This window comes from Magnolia sinica, chromosome 10 (assembly GCF_029962835.1).
Source record: "Magnolia sinica isolate HGM2019 chromosome 10, MsV1, whole genome shotgun sequence".
Classification (NCBI taxonomy): Eukaryota; Viridiplantae; Streptophyta; class Magnoliopsida; order Magnoliales; family Magnoliaceae; genus Magnolia; species Magnolia sinica.
The window spans coordinates 21,474,422-21,501,285 of NC_080582.1; the positions used below are offsets into that span (position 1 = coordinate 21,474,422).

A 26,864-nucleotide genomic window follows, 5' to 3' on the forward strand; every position below is an offset into this window, starting at 1 on the left:
CCATTGACTGTCCACTAAGGGCACCTTTCTGCATGCCACATCAGCTAGCACATGATAGGAGGATCCCCCGATAAGCACTGATAATGGAGAGAAGTCCTTTCTTTATCCCATGGTAGCCTCCAACCACAACTGCAATCAGGCCACAACCTAACCCTCGTTTCATCTATGAGGACGAATCTCATTGTATCCCATCCAACATGGGTAACAAAGTGGTCATGCAAGCAAGGGTTCCATACGAGGAAGAAACAGTGGTCATTCCCATAGCACCGACACAACTCCCAACTCAATTAGTAATGTTTGAAGAAAAGGAGCCTCCATGCTATAAGGCAGTCCCTTGGCACTATAAAGAGTGCGACAAAGTAAAGAGCCTGAGCCTTGACGGATGTGGTGACAATGAGGACTCCAAAGACATTTCGTCAAAACAAGACAGGAAACAACTCCGAGTACAACAACACAACTCTAGACGATCCCATCACAAGTATTTGTATGGAAACTACAATGCACATCACGGACACATCGGGAACTATTCGCCAAGACCTTGAACAATACTCATGTCACCTCAGATACTCCGCCAGAGATGATCGCACGAATGATCAGGTAATTTCTCGCTCCCAGAGCTATCACCTTCATGGACAATGAGCTTCCTCCCAACGGACAAGATTACATAAGGTCTCTCAATATCACTCTTTGGTATAAGAACCTGCGAGTTCCGCTAGTCCTTATCGAGAACGGTTCAAGCATAAACATGTGCCCACTCAAGACGACAATCCACCTCAGGATCGAGCCATCATCCTTCTACCCAAGTGACATAAGCGTCAAAGCCTTTGACAACTCTCATCACACTATAAAAGGAGAAGTGGACATGGAAGTGTAGATCAGTCCAGATATCTCGGTCATCACTTTCTAAGTCCTAGATATACCTGCATCTTTCAACATGCTGCTGGGAAGGTCATGGCTTCACTGTCCCTTCCACTCTCCATCAACGGGTGAAATACATCCTCAACAACAAAGTAATATCCATCCTAGCTGAACCAGAACTTTTCATTCCAAATGATTACAGTGCACAAGAGTCAGACGTTCCAGTCATCGACATCCAACGTTCGGAGAAAGACATCCCTTACAACAGTTTCAAAATTGAAACTGCGACTATAATGATCAATCTAACGCCGATGAGTGCAGAATATGTCTTCTCCCTGACCGAACGACAAAGCTTAGGTACCGTACAAAGAATTACTCCAGAGCAAAGGCAATATAGACAACCTATAACAAGAGGAAATGGGGATCGGGGTATAAGCCTAATTCCAATGAAAAATGGAGAAAAAAGGAGTTCCGATGCATGCCTATTACTTTCGTCAGACCCGAGACTCCCTGTAAGGAGGAGATATCAACCATACCACACAAAGGCACCTCTTTATGCCATAATGAGGCCTTATGGCCCCCTAACTGGTGGAAAACAATCTCGGGGCCATTAGGGAAGGAACCGTCTGCACCCAAAGAAGAGGAAGAAGAAACCTCAGACCATGAGCAGGATCAAGTGCATCACTCCAAATGATGCCAAGATGCCTTGACACCCATCATCACAGCCGCAACCTCAACCAACCAGGGGCACACCCTGCCCGTCTCAGCTTCAACCAACCAAGTGCACACCTTGCCAGTCGCAGTTTCAACCAACCAGGGGCATACCCTACCTGTCTCGGCTTTAACCAATCAGGGGCACACCTTGCTTGTCTTAGTTTAAATCAACTAGGGGCATACCCTGCCAGTCTCAGCTTCAATCAACCAGGGGCACACCATGCATGTCTCAGCTTCAATTAACCAGGGACACACCCTACCTATCTTAGCTTCAACCAACCAGGGGCACACCCTACATGTCCCAACTTTAATCAATTAGGGACACACCCTGCCTGTCTCAACTTCAACAATCAGTCTGGCCTTGAACCTCGTTTGTGAATTCTTTTGTTGAACCTTCTTTTTGAACAATCATTTGTCGCTTAGAGCTTTTTTGCCCTTAGGCAATTTCACCATATCATAGGTATGGTTCTTATGCAAGGATTCCTCTCTTCTTGCATAACTTTCAACCACTCCCCCTTATGCTCATCGGCTAGGGTCTCGGAATAATCTTCTAGCTCTCCCCCATCAGTGAGCATAATGTACTCATGCGGCGAGTACCTCTTAGACGGCGGTCGGTCCCTAGATGAACTCCTCACCTATGACTTAATAGGCGGATCAGGTGGGGGCTGCTCCCTCGGTCCATCTTCTGTAGGAACTCCCTCGTCCTCTACACCTTGCTGTACTCCCTCGTCATCAAGCACCACGGAATGAATAACCGGTTCCATATCCTCTAGCTCTCTTGAAATATGCTGCGTCTTTTCTTGTTACAAATGTCTTCAATACATTACCTGATCCCACAATCTGTAGCCGAACTTTTCATCATCATACTCAAGAACATGCATTGTCTGATCTTCATATTGAGCTTGGACCTCTCGTCCTTTAGTACATGAATAGATGCCTTGCATCCAAACACCCTGAGATGACTGTACGATGGATCTTGTCCAGTCCACACCTTCTCGGGTACTTCTCCATTCAACGGGGCTGATGGAGACCTATTTATTAAATACACTGTCGTGTGCATTGCTTCTTCCCAGAATGTCTTGGACAACTTCCCATGGGATAACATGCATCTGATTCTCTCTACAATGGTGTGATTCATTCGCTCAGTCACACTATTATGCTGCGGGGTCTTGAGAACCATCTGTTCATGCCGTATACTCAGGGACTTACAATACTCATGAAAGTCACCGACGTATTCACCACCATTGTCAATGCAGATGCACTTCAATGATCCATCTGTCTCTCTCTCGGCCATAGCATGAAAAAATTTAAACACACTGCACTTCAATGATCTACCTGTCTCTCTCTCGACCATAGCATGAAAAAATTTAAACACACCAAAGACCTCGTCCTTGGATTTTAAAGTATAAACCAACACGCTCCTAGATGCATCATCTATAAAAGTGACAAAATACAATGCCTTATCCAAGGTTTTTGTCCTCATAGGACCATAAACTTCAGAATAAACCAAATCTAATGCATGTACTTTATTAACATGAGAAGTAGGTTTAACAAATGAAACTCTATATTATTTCCCTGATAAACAATCAATGCAGGTTTTGAGAGGTATACTTGTCATGTCTGGAAGGAGTCGCTTCTTTGCTAGTAGCTGAAGCCCTTTTTCACTCATGTGGCCTAGACGCCTGTGCCACATGTCAATAGCTGAATCTTCCGCTGCGTTCAACCCACCCTTGCACCATTAACATTTGCCTTATAAATGGTGCAACACTTCTTTCCTCTAATTACGATCAACGAACCCTTGATGAGCTTCCAGCACCCACCAGCAAAACGGCTTTCATAACCATCATCATCCAACCTTCCCGTCGACATCAAGTTGAGGCGAAGGTCTGGAATGTGCCTCACATCCCTGAGAACCAATGTGCAGCCTACATCAGTCTTCACACAAATATCACTGACCCCTACGATCTTCGATATGCCAGAATTTTTCATCTTCACGGTCCCAAAGTCACCTAACTTGTAGCTTGTGAAGAAATTCCTACGTAAAGTTGCATGAAATGAGGCTATCGAGTCTATCACCCAGTTGGTGTCTTGCCTCGTAACTGTATGACAAATATCGTGATATGCTAAAAGAATAACTACTACATCGCCATTCGAAGCGACCGCAGTGGAATCTGATTCATCTTCCTTCTCATTTCCTTTTCCTTTTTTGTCATTCTTCTTCTTATGACATTCATGCTTGTAGTGGCCCTTCTTGCCACAATTTCAGCATTCAACATCTTTCCTGGCACTCGACTTGCCTCTTGATTTATCTCAGGCCTTTCCGCCCTTTCTGTTCTTTCCTCTCCCTTGATCTTGTGTTATAAGGGCCTTTTGCTAAGTAGACCCCCGGGACTTCCTCCTTATCTCCTCATTGAAGAGACAACTAGTTACCTGTTCCATGGACACCTTTTTGTCTGGCGCGAAGTTACTCAGAGACACCACTAATGTCTCCCAACTATCAAACAATGAACTAAGCAATAATAAAGCCTGTAATTCATCGTCTCGGACCATATTCATAGCGAAGAGTTGGTTCAATATATTGCTGACTTCATTCATGTGCTCAACCACAGAACCATCATCTTTGAACTTGAGATTCACAAGTCGTCTTATCAGAAAATTTTTATTACCAGTTGTCTTCCTCTCATACAACCCTTGCAATTTCATCCATAGGCTAGTGGTTGAGGTCTCTGTAGACATATGGTGGAATACGGAATCGTCCAGCCATTGTCTAATAAACCCCACCTCCTTCCGGTCCAACTTCTTTCAATCATCATCTGACATATCCTTTGACTTTGCTGATATGCCTTGAATTGGAGAATACAAGTCCTTACAATAAAGCAAGTCTTTCATCTTAGCCTTCCATATGGTCCAATTAGAACCATTGAGACTGATCATCCTTGATGAACCACCTTCCATAATTCAGAATTGATCCCACTCCGTTCAACCAACCTGAACACTTTGATAACACTTTGTTGGGAGCCGTTGCACAAAACCTTAGATCTAGCTTCCTAAAAACACCAGAATTATGGGATAATAAAGCAGTGAAATAAATCAAAGCACAAACCATACAACACAAGATATTTTTACATGGAAAACCTTCAAAGAGGTAAAAACTACGGGACCAGGTCCAAAGTAATAATTCACTATGAAGTAGAATATTACAACTGATCACAAGCACACACTGCTTGGATCAAACCTCCTTCACTCACGCAAGAGTGGATGAACAATAAGAAAATAATGAAAAACGGAGAGATCTCACCGATTACGAGGACGTAAAAGAGATGAGACGTTGATTGCAAAGTAGATCACCTCTACGAGCAGAATCTCCCTTCCATAAGCTTCCTCTCTCTCTTTTTTCTCTTTCTCTCACCCTTTGATAGCCCTAAACCCTTTAGCAAACTCTTACGAAACTTTAGGAAACTCTTTTGCATTCCCTAAAAAAGCCCTATGGATCCCTATTTATAGTTTAGGCAACTTCCTTTCGCACATCTTGCGAAACCGCCTCAAATTTACGTAGTCCGCACCAAATTCAGACTGAATCTGCGTAACCTCGACTAGTCAAGCAGGGTCCTCGACCGGTTGAGCGAATTCCTCGACTCGTCGAGCAGCGCGGAAGAATTAACACAATTGGTCGCTGGACTTTGAGTCGAGCCAGGCCTCGACTGGTCGAGCACCACCCTCGATCGGTCAAGTACCACCCTCGACCGGTCGAGTGAGGCACTCAACCGGTCAAGCCTGAGGAGAAAATCCTCATCAATGCCCACACCGCTTACACTGCCATCCAGTCACGGCCACAACGGTTCAATCCATTGGACGAAGAAGGGAAAGTGGCCAGTCCTAGATTGGTCCGATGTGCAAATTCCAAAATAGTACTAGACAACGTAGCAAGAAGAGCTCCAATATACAATAAGTGACTCGGGAGGGATTGAGTACAACTCAGATCATGAACCCGATCAAGGGGAAATTAGGGTCATTGGGCCATACCATGGTTCTCCATTCAAAGTACTGATCCCCACCTCTTCAGGGAGGGAACATGGGGTCTCAACTGGATAACTACTTCCCTAACCATTGAGTCAGCCAGTGAGCCATCTAAGAGTGTCGGTTTAAAAAATAAAAATAAAAAATACCAATTTAGATAGCAATTGCCACCCTGAGCCAAGTCAGGATTAGTTATGGTTTGCAATGCCGACTTGCTCAAGGTCCCAGGGCCTAACTTTTACTTTGATCCAAAATTTTGGTGGGCCATGGAAAAAGAAAATAGTTTCCTCCATTGATTTTCATCTCTCTTTGCTATGGCCTACTCGAGTTTTAGGTTAGGGTTAAATTTGATCCCTAGGGGTTTCATGGGATGTGGCATCACATAGACCGTTTGGATTAGAGGCCCACGACACATGTGCAAAGGTGTGCAAGTGAGGCTCAAATTTGCCAAGGATTTGAAGATCTAAGGGGTCGTTTACATGTAATCAAATTACATGGGCTATTTGGATGGATATATTTGCCTATAATCAGAATGTAGGCTATAATCCGATTACAACTTCTAACTGTAATATGAAACATAAGGAAAAAAAAAAAAAAATCATGTTTCAAATTACAAGTAAAGGAATTTCAGGTAATAGTTATAATTTTTGAAAAATTTCAAACTAGAAGTAGTTACCGATCATCTTCCAATGATTACAAGGATCCAAAACGAAAGAAGAAAATAAAGAAGAAGAAAAAGAAGACAAACCTCTCCCACTTTACGTTACTGTTGATAGGGTTAAAACTTTTCATACATTGAAATGTTGTCAAGCATTAGTGCTCAATTTGAATTAGTGAGTCTATTTCTGTGGCCCACCAAATGATTTATTTACCGTAAAAATCAGCCACAGGCTTTATTAAGTCGGGCTTATACCAATGATATATCTTGCATAAAATTTTTATATCTTTTAATTATTTTTAAAGAATTCACCATTCTAAGCTTTAGTATGAGTGAACAACCAAATACAGACCCTAAATAGATTTCAAGTTATTTAAACACAGATAACTGTTTTCATGTAATCACATTACAACTTAAAAGTTAAACAGAACTTTATGTAAATACTTTACCCCCATAATCAGATTACTTATAACCGGATTACAACTTAATGACTTCACAGGCATCCAAATTACCCTTAAGCTATCCATCAAACTGCCATCACAATAAAAGAAGCAAACGAGAAAAGAAAAGAAAAAATCAACCCAACGACTGGACTGTCGGAAACTTAGGTGGGCCGCAATCTTAGGTTCCTCCCAACCATAGCTATGCTTTTAATGTACCCTGACAACCGTTGTGGGAGAGAAAACGCTTTAAATGCATTTTCAACGTCCTCCAAACATGCCCTTGGGCTTGTACTCTCATGCTGGCTTTTCAATGCTCCTTTATGTGGTCCACTCACTGAAATCATCTCTCAAGTTGGATCCAAATAACCTAATGATCACACGGCCTGATTTTGATCACAGTAATCTGCACGGTGGGAATTGCTTCATTTGTAGCTATGTTATCACACGTATCTTGTTTCCATCTTGAGGCCATTTCACTTTTGTAGAACTAACCACCCACAGCAGGCCAGCAGGGTTATCTTTCCCACCAATATATTACATGTGTAGAACATCCTGCCCGTCCAACAAGTGGGCCCCAACAAGAAGATCACCTCTCTTTAAAATCAGGTTGATCCACACATTAGGTTTGCACAACTGTAAGTTGTCAGACATTCAATCAACATTTTGGCCCGCTTGTTAAGCATACCGACCTGATTTTGGAATTAGATGATCTTCTTGGTATGGCCCACCATTTTCATGGTCCGGATTTCCTACAAAACTGACATGTTTTTTGAAGAAGATCTGGTTGCATGCGAAGTTATTATACAACAGTATGTAGGTGATCAACTCTCCACCTGGATTTTAACTTTGGTTAAATGATCCAGACCATCGATTGTTGGGATCCAATGTGGATGGACCATGCCCCAAATAATCTTACATTGGAACTGTCAGGCCGGGTGTGAACAGGAACATCCTGACAAATAATCTAGGGCTTTTTTTATTTGGACGTGGAATGTTGCTGTACCTCTCTTCTTAACCGTCCATTTGTAAGCTAGAAATTCAAAGGTTAAGATTGTTTTGTAAACGACATTTTGGTATTGTCTACAATGGACACGTAACCATTGGCCCCACTCGTCCACGTGGCAGGGCGATGTATTCACCAGGACCGTCAATGTAGTGTGACCTGTCATGGATTGTACATGGTTCGAAAATGACATCTATCGGACCTTATTAAACATCAGTTTTCTTCACCTTCTTGCATTTATTTCTAACACCTAAGATTTACCCTTTTCTACCGTCATTTTGAAGGCAACCAATTGTATGTCTAAGATCATAAAATATATATTAATTTTTTTATTTAAAAAAAAATCCATCCACGGTATTAGGAACTAGATGGACGGTTGCGATTGATTCATCAACTTACCACGTGTACCATGTATTATGGTGTGATTTACCGTATACCGGTGCCACCAATGCTGAATCATCACCCATTTGTCTCCTCTCTAGAAATTATAGGATACTCGGCGGGTGCCTTTTCCCTAATATAAGCCTGTTTTAATATTGACAAGTGGGGCCCATTTATTCTTAATCTAGGCCATTGCGTTCATCCACATTATCGCCATTCCCTGCGAGAGTCAATCCGTAGGAATTACGGATCATGAAGAAGCAATCATGTGACATGCTTATAGGATATGTGGCAAGAGGAGAAACAGATGAGTTCTAACCGTGACTGGTTATGATAACCATCGGAACGTGGAAAGAATTTATATGATCAGCTTAAAGTTATAAATAGAAGATGATTATAGAAAGAAAAATCTCATCTTATACCAATCCAAACAAATTAAATCTATCTTTCCAATTAATTTTTCAAATCTCAATTAATTTATATTCCATAGTGTAATATTTTACTTTTCGAATTCAATAAATTACATTTTTTAGTATAATTTTGTACTTTTAGCTCATTGTTTACATTCCATAATATAATTGTAGCATTAGTTGATAACTGTGGCTATAATTTGAGTCTATGCTGACATGCTATTCAATTATTCTTTCGAAAAGATGTCATGCAGTTGTTCTGTACAATTAATTATAATGATTTCTTTTCTCATTTTCATTTGTTTATATTAAAAAATCTTTTCACATGAAAGATCGATGTGCAATACATCATCAGAGGACAAACTCCATCCTCTAAAAATTGCTTAATCTTATTTTACAGGCTAACAAGTGTTTGAATAGGTGACTGATCTTCTCATCTCCCAACCATATACTACATGTTTGCAGCTTTGTGCTTGGGTTAATTGTTGTACGATTGTAATTTAAGCCACAATTTCAATTACGATCGACACACCCGCGTACACACACCGCACTGCCGAAAACACATTGATTTGTTGATTCTATTTGTGGATTCAACTTTGAAAATCTCCAATGGTTAAAGAGTAGGATTTTTAAATGCGGAATCATTTTGAGGAATGGTTGTTCAACGGTTGGGACTCAACATACCAGTTTTCTAGATGAGCTAAAAGTCGACCCGGTAGTCTTAGAATTAGATATCTATTCTATTACGGTGGTTCATCACGTGCTGTATCATTTCCCATCTCAGAAGTAAAAACTCCCGTATACAGTCCAAAGCTCGAGTCGCGCATCCAACAATTCCACATTTCATCATACCAAACTTGACTTGACTCTGACTTCCACGAACGGCAGATATCTGATGAATAAAACTTTGATACTCTGCCGGAGTGTGATGGTTGATACTCTGGCACAAATGAATTATATACGTGCAAGCAATTAATTTCAAATAAACCGTCAAAATTGGGATACATAACTTAGATGGATTACAACGCAAGATTACGATGACTTACTAAACTAAATGGCCGATTAGTAGATATAAAATCAACGGTTGAAATGGAAATTAGACATTTGTTCTAATTCAACAAACAGGCATTCAAAATTAACGGCTAGGATTGTTCAAACACTAGGATTTTGGAACCAAAAAATATTAATGGTGATTCCAATAAATTTTAAATTTTAATTTGAATATGCCACGTCTACAATTTCTGAGGTACGCCGTACGCGGCTTCGGTGGATCCCCCATCCACTAAAAGGTGGGTGGGATCCTGACCGTGGGGCCCACTGTGATGTTGGAACCTTGCATCCACACGGTCCACCCGTTTTGAAAGCTCATTTTAGGGCATGATAAAAAAAAACGAAGTAGATTCAAATCTTACGCGGACTATATCATAGGAAGCCGTCTTGATTGAATCTCCACCGTTAAAAACTTCATGGAGACCACCTGATTATTTATTTTCCATTCGACACATTTATAAGGTCAAAAGTGCCTGGATGAAGAGACCACACAAGTATCAGCTTGATCCAAAACTTTTATGGTCCATGAGAAGTTTTTAATGGTTGATTACTACTTTTTCCTATATTATGGTCCACCTGAGATTTAGTTCTGCTTATTTTTGGGATCATGGCTTAAAATGAACTTTCAAAACGGATGGACGGCGTGGATGTAATGTTACTACATTAAAGTGGGCCTTACAGTCCGGGGGATCCACCGAAGCGGCGCCACTCGAGTGCCTGCGTAACAACCGCCATACTCTGTCAGAGTATCAAACAACTACCATTATGAGCATGATACATTCCAAGCATCTTTCAAAGTATATACGCTTTTTTTATTTTTACAAGTGGGCCCAAAATATAAATGATCCAGACCCTTCATCTGTTGATTATGAATGTTGATGTAGATTCTAACATGAGAGATTCTTACACTTGGAGATTTTCACTTAAAATCTGGACCGTTGCTGTAATTCTCATCTAAGCCAGAAACACATACCCCACAAATCAAACGGTTAAGATTCTTCAATCAGCAAATTTAAATAAACATTCTATAGACGGTACTATTCAAGAGATCAACGGTCTGGATTATAGAAATGGCCACGAATTTAAAATACGCGTATACCGTGTAAAACTGCATCTCGTATATCATCTAATTCATCGCCAGGAAGACGGAAGGAAGGAAGAAAGACTCCGTCGTGTCTTCTTTGGCAGCGGCGACCGACAGGTCATGGATCGGAACCAATCCCACCCACTCGGATTCTACTAACGACGACCGGGAATCGGCTGTGAATGGACTTCCGCCTGTAAATATCAGCGCCACTGCTCTCTCTCTCTCTCTCTCTCTCTCTCTCTCTCTCTCTAATTCGACGACAGAGGAGAAAGCCAGGACAGAGATCGGAAGCGATCCGTAGTAGCCGATATTTTTCCGGTACGTTGTTTCTCGTAGCCTTTTTTTTTTTTTTTTTTCTTTCAAAGTAGTTTCCGTTTTCTTCATCTTTTGCAAAAGGGTCTGTTTGGATTTGGGTATGAAAAGTGAGGAAATTTGTTTCCATGGAAGTGTCATTTCCAAGATATCAAATCACAAGAGGCTACACTGTGGAAACTGTAACTTTAGTTTATTACATTGATTGTCATGAGAAAATATAGGAGAGATGGGAGATCTGTTGAGATCTTAACAGATGCACATCTTTAACAAGTAGGGAAATATCCTAATTTAGAAGATTACCTTAATATTCTCTAAAGGTGCTATGAAAGGAAACATCTTCGGTCAAACTCAAGGTGGTACGAAAGGAGTAACTTGAGTTGTAAAGGTATGGTGAGCATTTCTTCAAAAGCAAAATAAAAATTCAACAATAATGTGGTGATGAAACAAGGCGTTCGATGAATTATGTGACATGAACCATTAGCACTTACAATGACTAGTGAATGATCTAGTGGCTCTTCCGGTGGCAGGGATTTTAACCATTGCTCTTTTGATGGATGCACATTTATGGTGGTTGGGAATTTAACTGTTGCTCTTCTGGTGGCTCTAGATATTCTGATAGTGAAGAAAAAACAGGTACGGTCTAGAAGCCAGGCACAAAAACAAGTTTGTTCCAAATGGCTAGCACGAATGAAAAATACATCTTGTCAAAAGGCCTAGTTTAGGAAAAATACATCGTTGAAGGTGTGTGGAGGAGATGACAGTAGAGATGGTGCTGAACGGGGGGCAGAAGATGTCAGATGTGCACAGAGTGAAGGTGTACAAAAATCGATGAACTCTTAGAACACCAAAAGAAGATGTCTATAGCAGTGGCAGTAGGTGTACATGGATCAATGCAGTCCAAAGCACCAAAACATGAACTACAATTGCCTCAGAAACTAAAAATCTAAGAAAGAAAACTACAATCTAAAAAAGAAATGCCCCCATCCATTTTCTCAATATACCTCCATTGCAGCAAAAGAAGCGAAAAACAAACCATCATGCACTATTTTCTTTATTCCTCAATAAAAAATAAACATTACTTTTCATAGTAGAAGCAGACTACTCATGTTGCTTGGTACCATCATGACTGCAGTGCAAAATCTGAATCTCAAACCCTTAAAACCCCATTATTCTCAATCTTGACCCCATCTCCTTCCTCTTAAAACCAGATCCAAAATCCCCTTCTAACAACCTCATCAACTCCATCACTGGATGGCAAATCTCAATTGTAGATTCCCATATCATCAAATCTAGCCTTCAGAAGAGAGAGACTCACCAGTGAACCAATAAGATTGAGGGTTGTGGAGATTAAGGATTTCGAAGATGCAAGATCTGGGTGTGGGGGACTCGGTAGTGGCTAGTGGTGGACAAGTCTTTGCTCTCACCGGAAGAGAGAGACAGAGCTAGTGATAGCAATGGGAGATGAAAGGTGGAGTTGGCAGGCAAGAGAGGCATAATGGTAGGGCCCGTGGGCTTGGTTTGATAAAGGCCAGAGATGATGGAGTGTGAGATGTTGCAGATGTTTTCTGTGTTAGTGATGGTTCGTTTACATTAGCAATCAATAGCTGGTTTTTCTAATAAAGTGTTGTTGCTAGTGAGGAGACCCAACTATTGTTGGAGCAGAGGTTACAGGTAGATCTGATAGATCTGGTGGACTTCAGGATGGTGATAGTGGTGGATTGCCAAATTTGCTAGATACAATGGGGAAGACAGATGCAGGCAGCGTTGTGGTGGAGATACCAGAAACGGTGGCGAGGATGGAAGGCCCGAATCAAGGCTCTGATATCATGTTAAAGTACATGAGACTACATTGTGGAAACTGCAACTTATTTATTCTACTGACAATTAGAAGAATATATCAGAGATGAGATCTGGAGAGATTTGGAGAGATCTTAGTAGATACACATCTTTAACAAACAAGAAAATATATTAATATAGAAGATTTCTCTAATCTACTTTAACGCCAGGAATTCTTGGAAATGAGAAAATATTGTTTGTCTTTCAACAAAAAGTTTCCAGAGGCTACTTCCTCTACAAGTCCATTGTAGAATAATCTTATTCTATGTGTAATTCAGCGATGTGTAAAAATCTATTCACTTGCCTATATGGGGGCCCACCATATTGTGTGTATGGCATCCAGCCTGCACATTAAGTGGGCCCCATTGCAATGATGGGATGCCCCAAAAAGTTAGGACTATTTAATAATTAGGTGGGCAGCATCATAGACAACAAGTAACCCAAAGTCTCCAAATTCACGTGGCAGCCCACATGATGGTTTATCGGCCTGATTTTTGGGGCGTTCGAATTTCATGGCAAGGCGGTGTTGCTAGACAGGTTGGATGCCATATACTAACCACTGTGGGCCCCAAAACCCTTACAGACTTATATAGGAACTAGCACAAACTTTCCATAAAAATTGGTAGTAATTGCCAAATGTAGGATTGACTATATTGGGCTCCATTTGGTTAAGATCATCTGTTGGTCAGCTCCACATGGGGATAGACATGGTTACAATTGACTAACAATTGGCCCCACATGATTAAGGTCGCCTTGCATAGAATACGCATGGTTAGAATTAACTACCAATGCTCCCCACATGGTTGATTTCATCTAATGATGTGCCCCACGTGGAGATAAACATTGTTAGGATCAGTGTTTTAAGTATTGACGTTTTCAACCGTTATATCTTACAATATATCTTGTATCCCACCTGTGCTCTACGAAACACACAAGTAGTGGAATATATCCCATATGTTCGATCAAGTGAGCATTTTCGATTTTCGATCTTTTTTCCCCCCTATAAATCATGTTAAATCAATGTCAAATTGTTACAAATCCATGATTTTTCATGTTTTACATGAAAAATGATGGATTGGGAGCTTTGATTTCGAGATTTGGAGGAAATGGGCTGAGTTGCAGAAAATTGAAAAAAAATAAAAAATTCGCAATTTCTCGCAAATCGGTAGCAATCTTTGTGTCCAATCATAAAATCAGACTTGTATGTAACCTGATCTAGTGATTCTTCTTTTGCTTTTGAATGTATTGTTTGTGTTTCCACACATCTTGTTACATTTATCAATTATATGAATATACTTGCATAAATTTAGTTAGACAAAGCATAGATTAGGACCCCATACATAGAAAACCTATTATGTGCACTTGTTTTTTGTAATGTTTTGATTTATAAGTGTATTGATGTCTTTTTTAACAATCACTGACGTTTCATTGAAAAGTTCGACCAATTTCCCAACGTTTCCCCATGTTTCCAACAGCAGCTATACATTACGCAATACAACCGATATATCCCAGGTGATAACTGATACATATTCGTATCCCAAGTGTGCGATACGTAGCGCGATACCGATATTTCGGACACTGGTTAGGATTGACTAATGATTTACATCATATGGATTTTGAAGCACCTGTTGCTAATAGGAGCATTAGCATTTTGAAGCCGGCTCCCACATTTGTGGGGGTGTTCTTGTGGAAATACACATGCCTCATGCTTAGGATCAATATGGGCCCCGAATGGTTAAGATCATATATGGATGGGCCCAACATCGAATGGTTAAGATCATATATGGATGGGCCCAACATGGAAATATAATTGGCTAGGATTGACCAACCATGGGGAACAAATGATTAAGATCATCTACTGATGGCCTCCTCATGGAAATCCGAGTGGTTCGGGTTCATAGATAATGAAAATTGATTTTCCTATCAACCAAGGCAATGCTATTTCTTAGGTCCTAGGAATGAGGAAGGGCAATTTTCATGAAGACTCTCATAATGAAAATAGATTTTCCAGGAAGCAAACCAAGGGAAATGAGGTTTCCATGCGCTTCCATGAATCCAAACAGGCGTAAATGGAAAAAAGATGTCTTGTTTTTCTATAATAGTGGCTTTTCAGTTTTTTCCCCAATGAGGTGCTTAGGCCATTTGCAGCAATGTGCGCACATGTGCTTGTTAAGTGCCACTCATTGGCCCAACTGTGCACATCCTAGCCTAAAAAATTAGGCCCTTCCATGGATCAACTGGATCATATGTTTATAATGAATACCATCCACTTTCATTATGCATGTGTGGTGCTCTTGATGCATTGGACCATGGTTTAAGCATAAATGGAAAATAGTTGTCTTGCTTTTCTATAATAGTGGCTTTTCAATTTTTTCCCCGAGGAGGTGCTAAGGTCATTTGCAGCAATGTGCCCACATGTGCTTGTTAAGTGCCACTCATTGGGTTGGCCCAGCCGTGCATGTTTTGGCCTAAAAAATTAGGCTTTTCCATGGATCAAGTGGACCATATGTGTATAATGAATACCATCTACTTTCATTTTGCATGTGTGGTGCTCTTAATGGGTTAGGCCAAGGTTTAAAATCTCGATAAATCATGATCGACTCAAAGTTCGGAGTCAAGTAATTTGGTTTGGTTTTTTTTTTTTTTTTTTTTTTTAAATTTTTTTATTTAAACTTTGTTCATAGTATTTAATATTTAAAATAATAGTATATAAATATTCTAGAGTCTTGGGAGTCCAATTGAATTTCTTCGAGTTCATTGAGCTTTTTTATTTCCTGAGTTTTGTCGAGTCGAGTGTTTTGAATCCTGAACAAGTTGTGACCAAGGTGTGCCGTAATGGTATCGGTGGGCATAATGGTCCCCATTGATACGCTATGGCTTTTCCGAGAAGGTAAAAAATTTAAGAACAATCATTAGTTGATTTTAACTTGTTTTGAGGTTGAAGATCTATATCACGAAAAGCGTCATATTGGGTATTCATTTGGATTCCCCCTTGCCGTAGGAACTTGTTGAAATGGCAAGGTCTTAGAGTTTATCGGGCTGCTAGATTATGTTAAGTATGTTATGCCTTCACTACAGGAAAAGGACTTAATGATTTGGAAAGGTCATCCTTTCGAGAAATTCTCAGTTCGGTCTCTTTTTAGGTTGCTATCTCTTTAATTCATCAATCCCGGTCTTTCTCATCTGTTTTGTCATTGGTTTTATGGACCCCTCCTCGGGTGGCGGTTTTTGTCAGGTAGGTGGGAAAAGCGAGTGTTGACTATTGATAATCTTCAACGAAGATCCCCCTATTCTCTCCAAAATTTGTCTAATGTGTTTGGGGATGTGGAGTCTATTGATCATTTATTTGTCCATTGCCCTTATGTGTGGACTATGTGTGATTTCTTCCCTGGAACATTCCATATGGCTTGGGTTATGCTAGAGTTAGTGTCGGATCTCCTTTGAGTGTGGCGTGAGGGGTTGGGAAAGCTGATAAAGCTATTTTGAGACTTCTCATTTTGGCTATTTTTTTGGGCCATTTTGAAGGAGCAGAATGAGTGATGTTTTAGAAATGAGAGGTCCTTGGTTGGTGACATCATATGTATAATTAAGGTCTTGTAAGGGGGTGGGCTTATCATGTAAATGCAACTAAAGTTGCTTCTCTTTCTTCCCTTTGGGAGTGATGTGTTACGTCGTATTCTTTTCTTGTTCTTGGCGTGCGTTCTAATAAAATTCAGTTATCTAAAAATAAATAAATAAACAATAAAAATAAAAATGACAAAAAAGAGAGGTTAAAGTCCCTAAATATGGCATGGTGATGGTGTTATACATGTAAGCATTCTACATCTGGTTGAAGCATTTACATTTAATAATTAACAAATTTTTTTTTTGGATTTTTTTCATGTAGTAATTGTTCATGGGAAAACCAATTGAAATAAAAAGATTACAAAAAATATAAAATGGGGTTAAAATCCTTAATCTACGGTATGAGAATCTACCCTGTAAGCATCGTACGTATGTAATATGTTTAAAGCATCCATTGTCAATATTAAACCCAAAAAAATATCTGGGGTTTTTTTTTTTAAAAACCTCACAGTTGATGTTCATTCGAAAATCAGTTGAAGTTTAAAAAAAAAAAGTGTGGTTAAAATCCCTAATTTATGGCATGCTTTTGTACATGTAACTATTCTACATCAGTTGGAATCATCCACACTTAAATATATAATAAATAAACTTATTTTTGCCAGTTTCTATGTAAAAAACAACAACATTTAAAAAAATAGAAAATTATAAAAAATCTTGCACATTGACTATGAATCTAGCAAGATGTGGTCGAATCGGTGTTGTAATCTTCATAAAAACTATTTTTAGCAAGAAATTTGAAAAACAAATGAGCACTTGCATCTTTTTCGAAACTTTCCCAAAATAACCTACGAAGCTGATGTAGGACAATTAACCACTTGCTCTAAAAGCTCGAACTGACAGAGCATGGTGAATTAATCCCTTTATCTCATAGCCTAGGCACCAAATCCATAGGTTAGGTCCTTGGCCGAACCCTCCTCGTGGGCCCCAAATCCATGGGCTCCACCTCACACGAGTTACCCGCCTTACACGGGCCTCAAATCCATGGGTTATGTCAGCCACCCACCCTAAGTGTACCCCTGCATCCCATAGGCCACCCCACTCGAGTCCGGTGTGAAAATGCCCCCGCATTAGATGCTCGATCCGCACAATTCTCTCTAATATAGAGTTTTAGTCCTTGATGTGAGCACAATGTTAGTCATAAATACCAGTGTTTTAAATAGCGGTAGCGTGATGCGTAGCGCGATGCCCTTTATAGTGTGAAGCGTAAATACGTAGCATATAGCGTAAGCTACACGTAGGACAAATGTAATAAATAATAAAAAAAGGAAAATAATATAAAAATGCCTAAAAGATGATTCATTTTATCAATTATAAGCATGTTCAAAAAGTTATTAGTTATCATTTATCAAAAGCCCATCCACATATATAAGCCAAATCAACTAATTATCACATCAACAACTTTCTAAGCAAACTACTTTAATTAATAATGTCTAATTGAAACAACAAGTCACAATTATGAAAAGAAATAAAAAACACAGGTTAAAAGTATCAAGTATAATACAAGTGTCACATTCCTCAACATTAGAAACAAAGAAAATGTAAAAAAAATAAAGTAGTAAAAAAATACATTGTAGCTTACGCTACGTGATACGTAGGATTTATGTTATTTGGGGAGCTACGTAGTGCTATAGCCATTCTAAGCTACGTAGCGTATGCTACCGCTACGCTACGGGCGCTATTTGAAACACTGATAAATACTATAGGAAAGATGAGAAGCGAAGAACAATTGCAAAAGATTGGGAAAAAAAGGATTTGGGACATTTTTATTAAAAAAGAGAAGGATAGCCGTTTTTTGACTGTCACATGACCTTTTTTTTTTTTTTGAAAGATGACAATTTATTGAAAAGACGACAAAGCCGAAAGAATACGAAAAAAAATAAAATCATAAAACAAGAAAAGCCACCCCAACAAGCACAAAAAGCCCCGCGAGCCACATGCTAAGAAAGACACGACCTCCACTCAACCACAAGAGATCGAGCATAACAAAAAATCCCCACGAGGTTGCATAGGATGTCCCTAAAGCACCTGCAATTTCTTTCCTTTTAAATGGCCTATGACCCAGCTAAGAAAAACAATCCCCATTCCTTAGAACCTTCCCCCCCCCAATGCCAGTGCTAAAAAAAGTTGTCAATGCTATCTGCTATCTTAAAAGACCCAAGTGGAAAAAGCATTGGTAAGGAAGAGGCTCCTCTTACGATGGTTATCAATAGTCAACACCTTATTCCACCCTACTAACCATGCAAAAGCTGCCACTTTATACGACAAGCCATAGGACCAAAGTTAGAAAGTGTGCGCCTTAGCAACCACTCCGCTTTGGCCACTAGTGAGGAAGGAGTAGAAAGACCTCACTGAAAACTTCCCAGACTTATCCTTGAGCCAACGCATTGAATCGATCCCTTCCGAGATTGGGACCGGGACCCCTTCTAACTAGCTAAGAAGCACCATAAGCTCTTGAAGCTCCACCTCTCGAAGAGCTCTTCTGCACGAAGGATTCCAAACCCCATGGTTACCCATGAGTGAGAAGCAACGACTAACAGAGATCTTCGGATCCAATGCACCGAGGGCAAGATTCGGAAAGATGTCTTGCAGGACTTTATCACCAAGCCAGATATCCTTCCAAAATCTGACCTTGACCCCATCCTCCACTACATAAACCACTCCTTGAAGGACGACTTCTTTGAGCTTCATGATTTGCTTCCAAATCGTGGATGCCTTGTACAAGCCCACACTATTGGGCCACCGACCAGCTCTATCCACCCCATACTTTCTTATGATGACCTCCCTCCATAACATCCTCTCCTTAGTCCCAAACTTCCAAATCCATTTCCCCAATAACAGTTCATTCATAGATTCCAAATGACAGATACCAACCCCTCCGCCTATTTCGGCCTACACACATCCGGCCACTTCATAAAGTGAAACTTCTTATTAACTTCCCCACCTTGCCATAAGAAATCCCTTCTAAGGTTTTCGAGCTTGTTGAGCGCCCCTTTGGGACATTTGAAATAGATATGAAATATAGGGGGAGATTAGAGAGTACCGCTACAATAAGCACAATATGACCCCCCAAAGGTAATGTCTTGCTTTTCCACCTAGACAATTTCCTATCGAATATTTCAATAATGGGATCCCACAAACCTTTCTTCACTTTTCCAATACACAAGGGAAGGCCCAAATAGATCATGGGGAAGGATTCCACATTACAACCAAACATCTGAGCAAGATCATTCACCTCCTCACCTTGCAAACGAATGCTCTATAATGAAGATTTTTGCAAATTAACAGCAAGACCTACAGCCATTTCAAACCTGAATAAAGCCATACGAAGATTCCTAAGCTAGATCGCATCCGGTTTGCAAAATAAAATTATTTCGTCCACAAATTGGATATGAGACACGAAGTCCTCTGATCCCACCTTAAAACCCCGAAATTATGCCCTGTAATGGCCATTGCAGCCTCATTTTTTTAACCTTGACTGATTCAGCTCCAAATCGTGTACGGAGTTGGCCAATACCAATACCATAACCGATATAGCACGCCTTGGTTGTCACCAAAGTGACATGTTTTTTTTTTTTTTGGTCTTGAACTATAGGTTTGGACCTCCCTTATTTTGGGACAGAAAAACTCATACATGTTTGCCACATGTGCATGTGTGGTGTGACTAAGATCCCTTTTGAAAGCTTTCTTTTTTTCCTAAAAAATGGAAAATTGAAGGTTTCTTCTAATAATCTAGATTTATCGTCTCTGAGTTCAAGTACTGCTGGCAGTACCATAAGCTAACTGTACTGGATCCTTTGTTGTCAACATGTTCCATGGCACATGGGTAGGACGTCTTAGCCTTGCAAAGGTCGACCTTCCATGAAGATCGCTTTGAGCAAAAATCAATCTCATCTATTGATCAAGTGGATCATACCCTCAAGATCCATGGATGGTTTTACAATTTGACAGAACACATATGTGTGGACCGCATAGTCAACGGATTGTCCTGACTTTCAGCCCAAGTGATCTTCATGATGGATCCCAGCTTTTGCACGGTTCTAATGTCCTGAACAAATATAACATGTTGGCAGAAAAAGATGCAGGATGGTAAGCAAATGGTACTGCTGGCAGTGTTCGATCCTTTCTCTGTCGGCTATGAGGAAGGTCAGAATCTTAAGATTCCTTCTCTATGATGGCCTGAGCCAGAGTTGATTCAAAAACTTGGTCAAAGAATTCGTTCAAGGTCTCTCATGTTCAACAGCTCTTTATTGTTTGACTTTTCCAGTTTTATCATGAAGTACAATTTTTTGTGAGTTCAGAAGGGACCGAGTTCCGTTTAATTATGAAGATGAGAACATTATGAGAGGTGGAAAATGCCAAGGCGATTCCTGTTGGGATTGATGGAAGAAGCAGATTCTTGACAAATGTGCTGACCTAGCACACATGAGATCAGGGAAACATGTTGTGCCCCAAAGTGCAGTCTGCTCCACTCATCAGTTGGGCTGTAACCCATTCATGTTGGATATGGACCACTAGTCATGCTATTTCAGACCATGCATTTTTCTCTATAGTTGTGCCTCCCTTGTCTAGTGAACTGTCCTATTTTCTGGGCCATGCTATTACAGTTTGTGCGGCCTTTCAGGCACATTCTGTGCATGAGGGTGAATGTGTTTTCAAATATCAGTACCAGAGCACCTATCAGTGCCCCCAAAACCTTAGTTGCATGATCATTCTATCAAGTTGCTGCTCCTACTTTGGATCGCGCTTTGTAATTGCAATCCCATTTCCTAGCTTTTTAATACTTGCTAGCATTTTGAAACAGGCACTCCCTTGCTCTTGCACCCAAAGCCATTGCTGCTTCACTTCACGTACCAAAAACTGACATGTATCAGTATTGTATCAATTGATATGCACTGTATATAGGCAGTATAATGCATGGGCATTTTCACACTGTGCTCGAGTGGGGTGGCTTGTGTGAAGCAGGGGCACACTCGGGGTGGGCAGCTTGTGTGAGGTGGGACCCATGTGAAGTGGGGCCCACGAGGGGGGTTCGGCCGATGGCCTGACCCGGGCTATAAGATAAAGAGATTGATTCGCCATGCTCTATCAGTTCGAGCTTTTAGAGCAAGTGGTTAGTTGTCCTACGTCAAAAGTGGTATTAGAGCGGGAGGTCTCGTGATCGAGACTTCTCGTCGGGAGTGATTGATGCAGGGGCATTTACACACCGGACTCGAGTGGGATGGCCTGTGTGACACACTTGAGGTGGGCGGCTTGTGTGAGGCGGGTGGTTTGTGTGAAGCGGGACCCATGTGAAGTGGGGCCCACGGGGGGTTCGGCCGATGGCCTAACCTTGGGCAATGGGATAAAGGGATTAATTTGCCACACTATATTAGTTCGAGCTTTTAGAGCAAGTGGTTAGTTGTCCTGCATTACAGTAGTATGATTTTTGACTGATTTATTGCCATATACTGGTACATACAAAACATACCAGTATCTTCTTCTTCTTCTTTTTCTTTTTTCTTTTGAAATTGTGATAACTATACTAGTACATACAAAACATACCAATATCTTCTTCTTCTTCCTCTTTTTCTTTTTTCTTTTGAAATTGTGATAATTATTTACTGATATTTGAATCACAATGTGTACACTTAAGTGTTGAGGCCAACCAGGGGCATGTTCATGTTGGGCATTGCATGAGGGTTTATGTGTATGCTTCCACCTCACAGCCAACAAGGGCATGTTCATGGTTGGGCCTAGAGCATGTGTGGCCTGGACCTTGTCAGGCTCTCACATGCATGTCACATGCTGGTGCATTTCTGTGAATTGCCTTTTCAGTACATCCGTGCATGAATCATGTCAGTAGTTTCATGAGGGATTGATAAAGTTTCATGGGTTTAAGAAGCTCCTTTTTTGGCAGGTGTAAGAGTATTCTGTTAGGTGTAAAGTGCAGAGGGAGATGGCTGATGAGGCAGTTGCAGATGGTGTGCTGAAAGTGACTGTAGTGCAAGGAAAAAAACTCGTAGTCCGAGATTTCACAAGCAGCGATCCTTATGTCATTATCAAGCTTGGAAATCAGGTCTCGCTCATGTATCCTTTATCGCTTTCTTAGACCTTTTGATCTCTGCATATTGTCACTCTGCTTACAAAAACAAAACTTCTTTCTATTGATCAAAAGTCTGCAGCTACGGCATCCAAATTATGTAATTATTAGGGGAATGATGCAAGTGGGTGGGTAACAGAGGGAGATTGATGTCTGGTGGGTAGCTGATCGTAAAACTTTCTCCACTCTAATTTTTAAAAGCCATCTCCAAATTACTGGATATTGGAAAAACATTATAAAAATATGAAGATCTGAAATATATGTTTCTTTTTTTGCGTAATTTTGAACATGTTTTTGATGGTGTAATGGGCCGTTCTTTAGTAAGAATGTTGTCTCGGTTAACTTGAGACTGACTCTAAAACAGTAAAACTCCCATATTTAGGCTTCTAAAATCTAATATCAATATATAATTATGATTATAAGTCATTATAAGTCGACATATGAGTGATGATGAGTTGATGATGCAATTATAGGTTGTTATGTAATCACTTTTCATGCTCCGAACACACGTTGAGCATGATTTGGTGGATTAGGGTGTGTTACATATAATCATAACAAAAAGGTGGCAAAATGGGAAAAAAAGTGATAGTTATTGCTTTAGATATTCCCAACATGGTCCACTCAATTTCAATTCATCGAATCTTACTCAATTTTGTGTTTTGATCCTCAAAATAATCTTACATCTAGTTTAAACTTAGTTTCGAAGCTTCCTTTATGTTTGACATGAATAAAGAAGTGGAATCCTTTCTTCTTGACATAAATAAAAAGAAGTGGAAAAGAAGAGGAGTTGAAAATAAAAAATTTCAAAATGGGCTCTTTATGTTCGTATTGGCTTCTAACGGCATATCAGCCCTGTAACTATGCCGATATGGGCCTATACAGCCCCTTTTTCATAATGGACTGATTCACCCTTGATCATGTAGAGGGGGTGACCATTTCCTTACATTTCAGCCTTTATGGACATAACATAACTATTTTTTAATCCCATAGTAGACATTGTAGAAGGGGGCAAGCATTGTGGAGATTGTCATTGCTGGCAGGTCTTTCATTTATTTGGACTTTGGAGGGAATGAAATAATAGGACCTCATTAACAAGTTGGAAAAGCTAAACAAGGTCTTTACTGGGGCAAAAGGAAGGATGATTGATTGGGACTTGGGGGCCATAAGGTTTTTGAGGGGTGTTGCAAAGAAGATTTTGGTTGTCAATGACATGGAATCTAGGCTTTTTGGGTTTGGGTGGTCTCTCTATAGGGAAGTGAAAAGCATTGTATTTATGTATTTTGGGTGTGTGCATGTGCATAGTTTTATGTACTCTTGAGTATGTATTTGTTTTATTTATTTATTTATTTATTTCACAATAGAATAAAAGATGTGTTAGGGGGTGTGTGCTCTAACACAAAAGCATTCTCTTCCAAACTGCTTTCTCTCTCCTTTTTCTCCTCTCTCTCTCATCTCTTTTCCCTTTTCTTTTATTTTCTTCTCAAAATCTGCTCTACTCAACTTGTATTAGAGCTAAGCAATTCATGTTGATCGTTGCTACAGGAACTTGTTGACGTCAGCAACTGTACAGCTGACGTCAACATCTGTACACTCTGTACGAACCGTTTTTAATTGGGAAAAGTATAGTTTGATGAAGCTTGATTTAAAAGATATGTAGTGATTTTTGTGGAAATTTTTGGGGCTGGTTTGAGGTATGTTTTGTTTTTCACATCTGGCAGAAACCCAAGTTCACTCTTCCCCCCCCCCCTTTTCTTTGAGATTTCTTTGAAATCGGTAGATGTTTCTTAAGCATTTCTTCATTGGGTGGATCTGATTTGCTGTATTTTGGTATCCATAGAGTTGTTTTGGGGGGAGGGGGTAGTGGATTGGCTTCATCGTTTTTGGGTCCTTGGGACCCTGGCCATACAACGGAAGTCTCAGTGTATATCTGGTATATTCTTCAGCTCTTTGTGGAGGCATTTGCATGATAAGCTATCTACATCAGGGTATTTGTGGGTGGAAATCTTGTCACCTAGAAGAGTAAGAAGTAGCTTGTTGTTGCATGATCATCTGCCAAAGTTGAATATAAGGCAATGGCCCATGCGACATGTGAGCTTATTTGGCTTCAGACTCTTGTAGGAGCTTGGCTATAGTCCTTTTGAGTCCCATTCCCTTGCATTGTGATAATCTGGTTGCGATTCACATTATCAGCAATCTGGTGTTTCATGAGCGTACTAGCACATTGAGATTGATTGTCATTTTATTTGGGAAAAAAGTTGCTAACAAGGAGATTGAGACCCCCTTTGTTCGCTTTGGAGCGCAATTGGCATATGTTCTCACCAAATGTCTCAATTGGGAATGGGATGCTCTTCATTGTATTACTGGCAAGTTGGGCATGATCAACATCTATGCTCCAACTTGAGGGGGAGTATAGGAAGTGAAAAGTGCTATATTTATGTATTTTGGGTGTGTCCATATGCATAGTTTTGTTTAATCCTGAGGTGTATGTATCTGTTTTTTATTCACAGTAGAATAAATGGTGTGTTAGGTCATGTGTGCCTTAATACACGAGCATTCTCTTCCAAACTCTCTCTCTCTTTCTCTCTCTCCAAATCTACTTAACTCTCTCATCATCCTTGTTTTTCTTTGAGCTGCTCGCTACCTTTGTTTGGTTTGTAATGAAACTGTCATCATCATTCAAAAAACAAGTTGGTCACTTTTACATCAAAGATATTGAAGATCAGGAAAGTCTAAGTTGTTGGCTTGAGCAAGAATATAGAGTCTTGTATATAAATATGATTGCTTTGAATGTACGGGATGATTTTCTATTCAGTAAATAGATTTATTAATTTTATTTAGTGTAAAATTTTCTTCTACTTGTGTGAATAAACTAGCTTTTGCACCATTGTTGCTTTCTCTAACTTCTTTCACTCATTCATGTGGATTGTTGCTTTGTGGTTCACCACTGTTTTTATCCTATCCTAATTTTGATTCTTGTGGCTAAGAAATCACTCTGATGAGATCATCCTAACCGTGACATTGGGAGCATGAAAGTGGACAGTTAAAGAAGCCTTTTGTTTTCACTATGGTTGTCTATTTGCAGACCACCATTCAAAACGTCAGGGTCATCCATCCTGTCCATGCAAATTTTGGATGGCCCTCTGTTCAGCAACATGATAACAAATGATTCATTTTTTTTCTTTCCTAAGAGATATCTTATAAAAAAGAAAATTTTTTTTGACCTTTCCAATGGAAGTGAAGTTAGTTTGGAATTTGATAGAATATTTGATTGAAAACCATCGTCTTTTTTCTAAACTTCAATTTAATGACGGGTCACCCTTGACTTGACTGAGTTGGGCCGATAAAATCTCCCGACTTGGGCAAGTTGTAACTTGAGATGGAACAAGACAATCCGAGTCAAAAAAAAATGATTTAATGCCTTTATGCTGAATATTTGAGTTGTTTTCTTTTCCTTTTCCATTGTCAAAAAGTATGGTAACATTCTTCTATTTTCCAAATCATATGTCATTGTGTTATTTATCTCTTTTGAGCCCTGAATTATTATTTATCTTCTGCTTCAGACTGTGAAGACCAAGGTTATTAATAGTTGCCTTAATCCTGTTTGGAATGAGGAATTCACTTTCACCGTTAAGGAACCTCTAGGAGTTTTAAAGTTGGTAAGCCCTTTGACTATTTCAATTTTCATGCTAGTCTAAACTGCCTACCATACTTATTTCACAAGCTATTATATATTTGTTTATGCATTTATTTTAAAGCTAGGTTGGAATGCTAGAGGGCCAATTTTGTAAGCTCCAATTCCACCTGAATCAATGACCCCATCCCAAAACTTGTACATGTGGTTCATGCATGGTAACCGCAACTGGTCATAAGCCAGTCGTTGAATCGTCGTGGCCCAAACATCGAACCTGGTGGAAGCCTAACTGTCCAGTTGGTTACTTGCAAACAGAGTGTTAACAGAATAGCAAACCAGTCATCTTCAATGGTGAATGTATACATTGAACGGATGGTTAGGACCAATCAGCAAGAGTTTTTCTTTTGGGCCATGGTCCATCGAAGCCCAGCCCATGCAATGACCAGTTCCCATCAATGTATATGACCATGTTTCTGTTGGAGATGAGGGTGGGGTGCTGCTTCAGGTGTTGTTGGAGACTACTGTTGTCTTCATCATATATCTATGCCAATTAGCATGTATCTAGAGCAGTTTGAAGCTGATGTCTTTCTTTGAAGACCAATATCTTTTTGCTTAATGGATTGTGGATTTCTTTATAGTCTAAACATGATAGGGAACATCCATTATATGCTACCTTCAGAAGCGATACAAGTTCATACCTTTTCCATGCAATATATTTCACATGCACGCACACATGCTGCATGCAGGCATACATTTCT

The 26,864-nt window shown here is 40.0% G+C and overlaps 1 protein-coding gene across 1 annotated transcript in view; it reads left to right on the forward strand.

Moving 5' to 3' along the window:
• The first annotated feature begins 10,661 nt into the window (after window positions 1-10,661).
• Window positions 10,662-26,864, forward strand: part of LOC131258149 (protein C2-DOMAIN ABA-RELATED 11) — a 45,838-nt gene continuing 29,635 nt past the window's right edge. Inside the window, exons 1-3 of the mRNA XM_058259262.1 lie at window positions 10,662-10,939; window positions 22,293-22,451; window positions 26,036-26,131. Of these exons, the coding sequence (XP_058115245.1) occupies window positions 22,332-22,451; window positions 26,036-26,131 (216 nt within the window). The 5' untranslated portion in view covers window positions 10,662-10,939; window positions 22,293-22,331. The remainder of the gene's footprint in view (window positions 10,940-22,292; window positions 22,452-26,035; window positions 26,132-26,864) is intronic.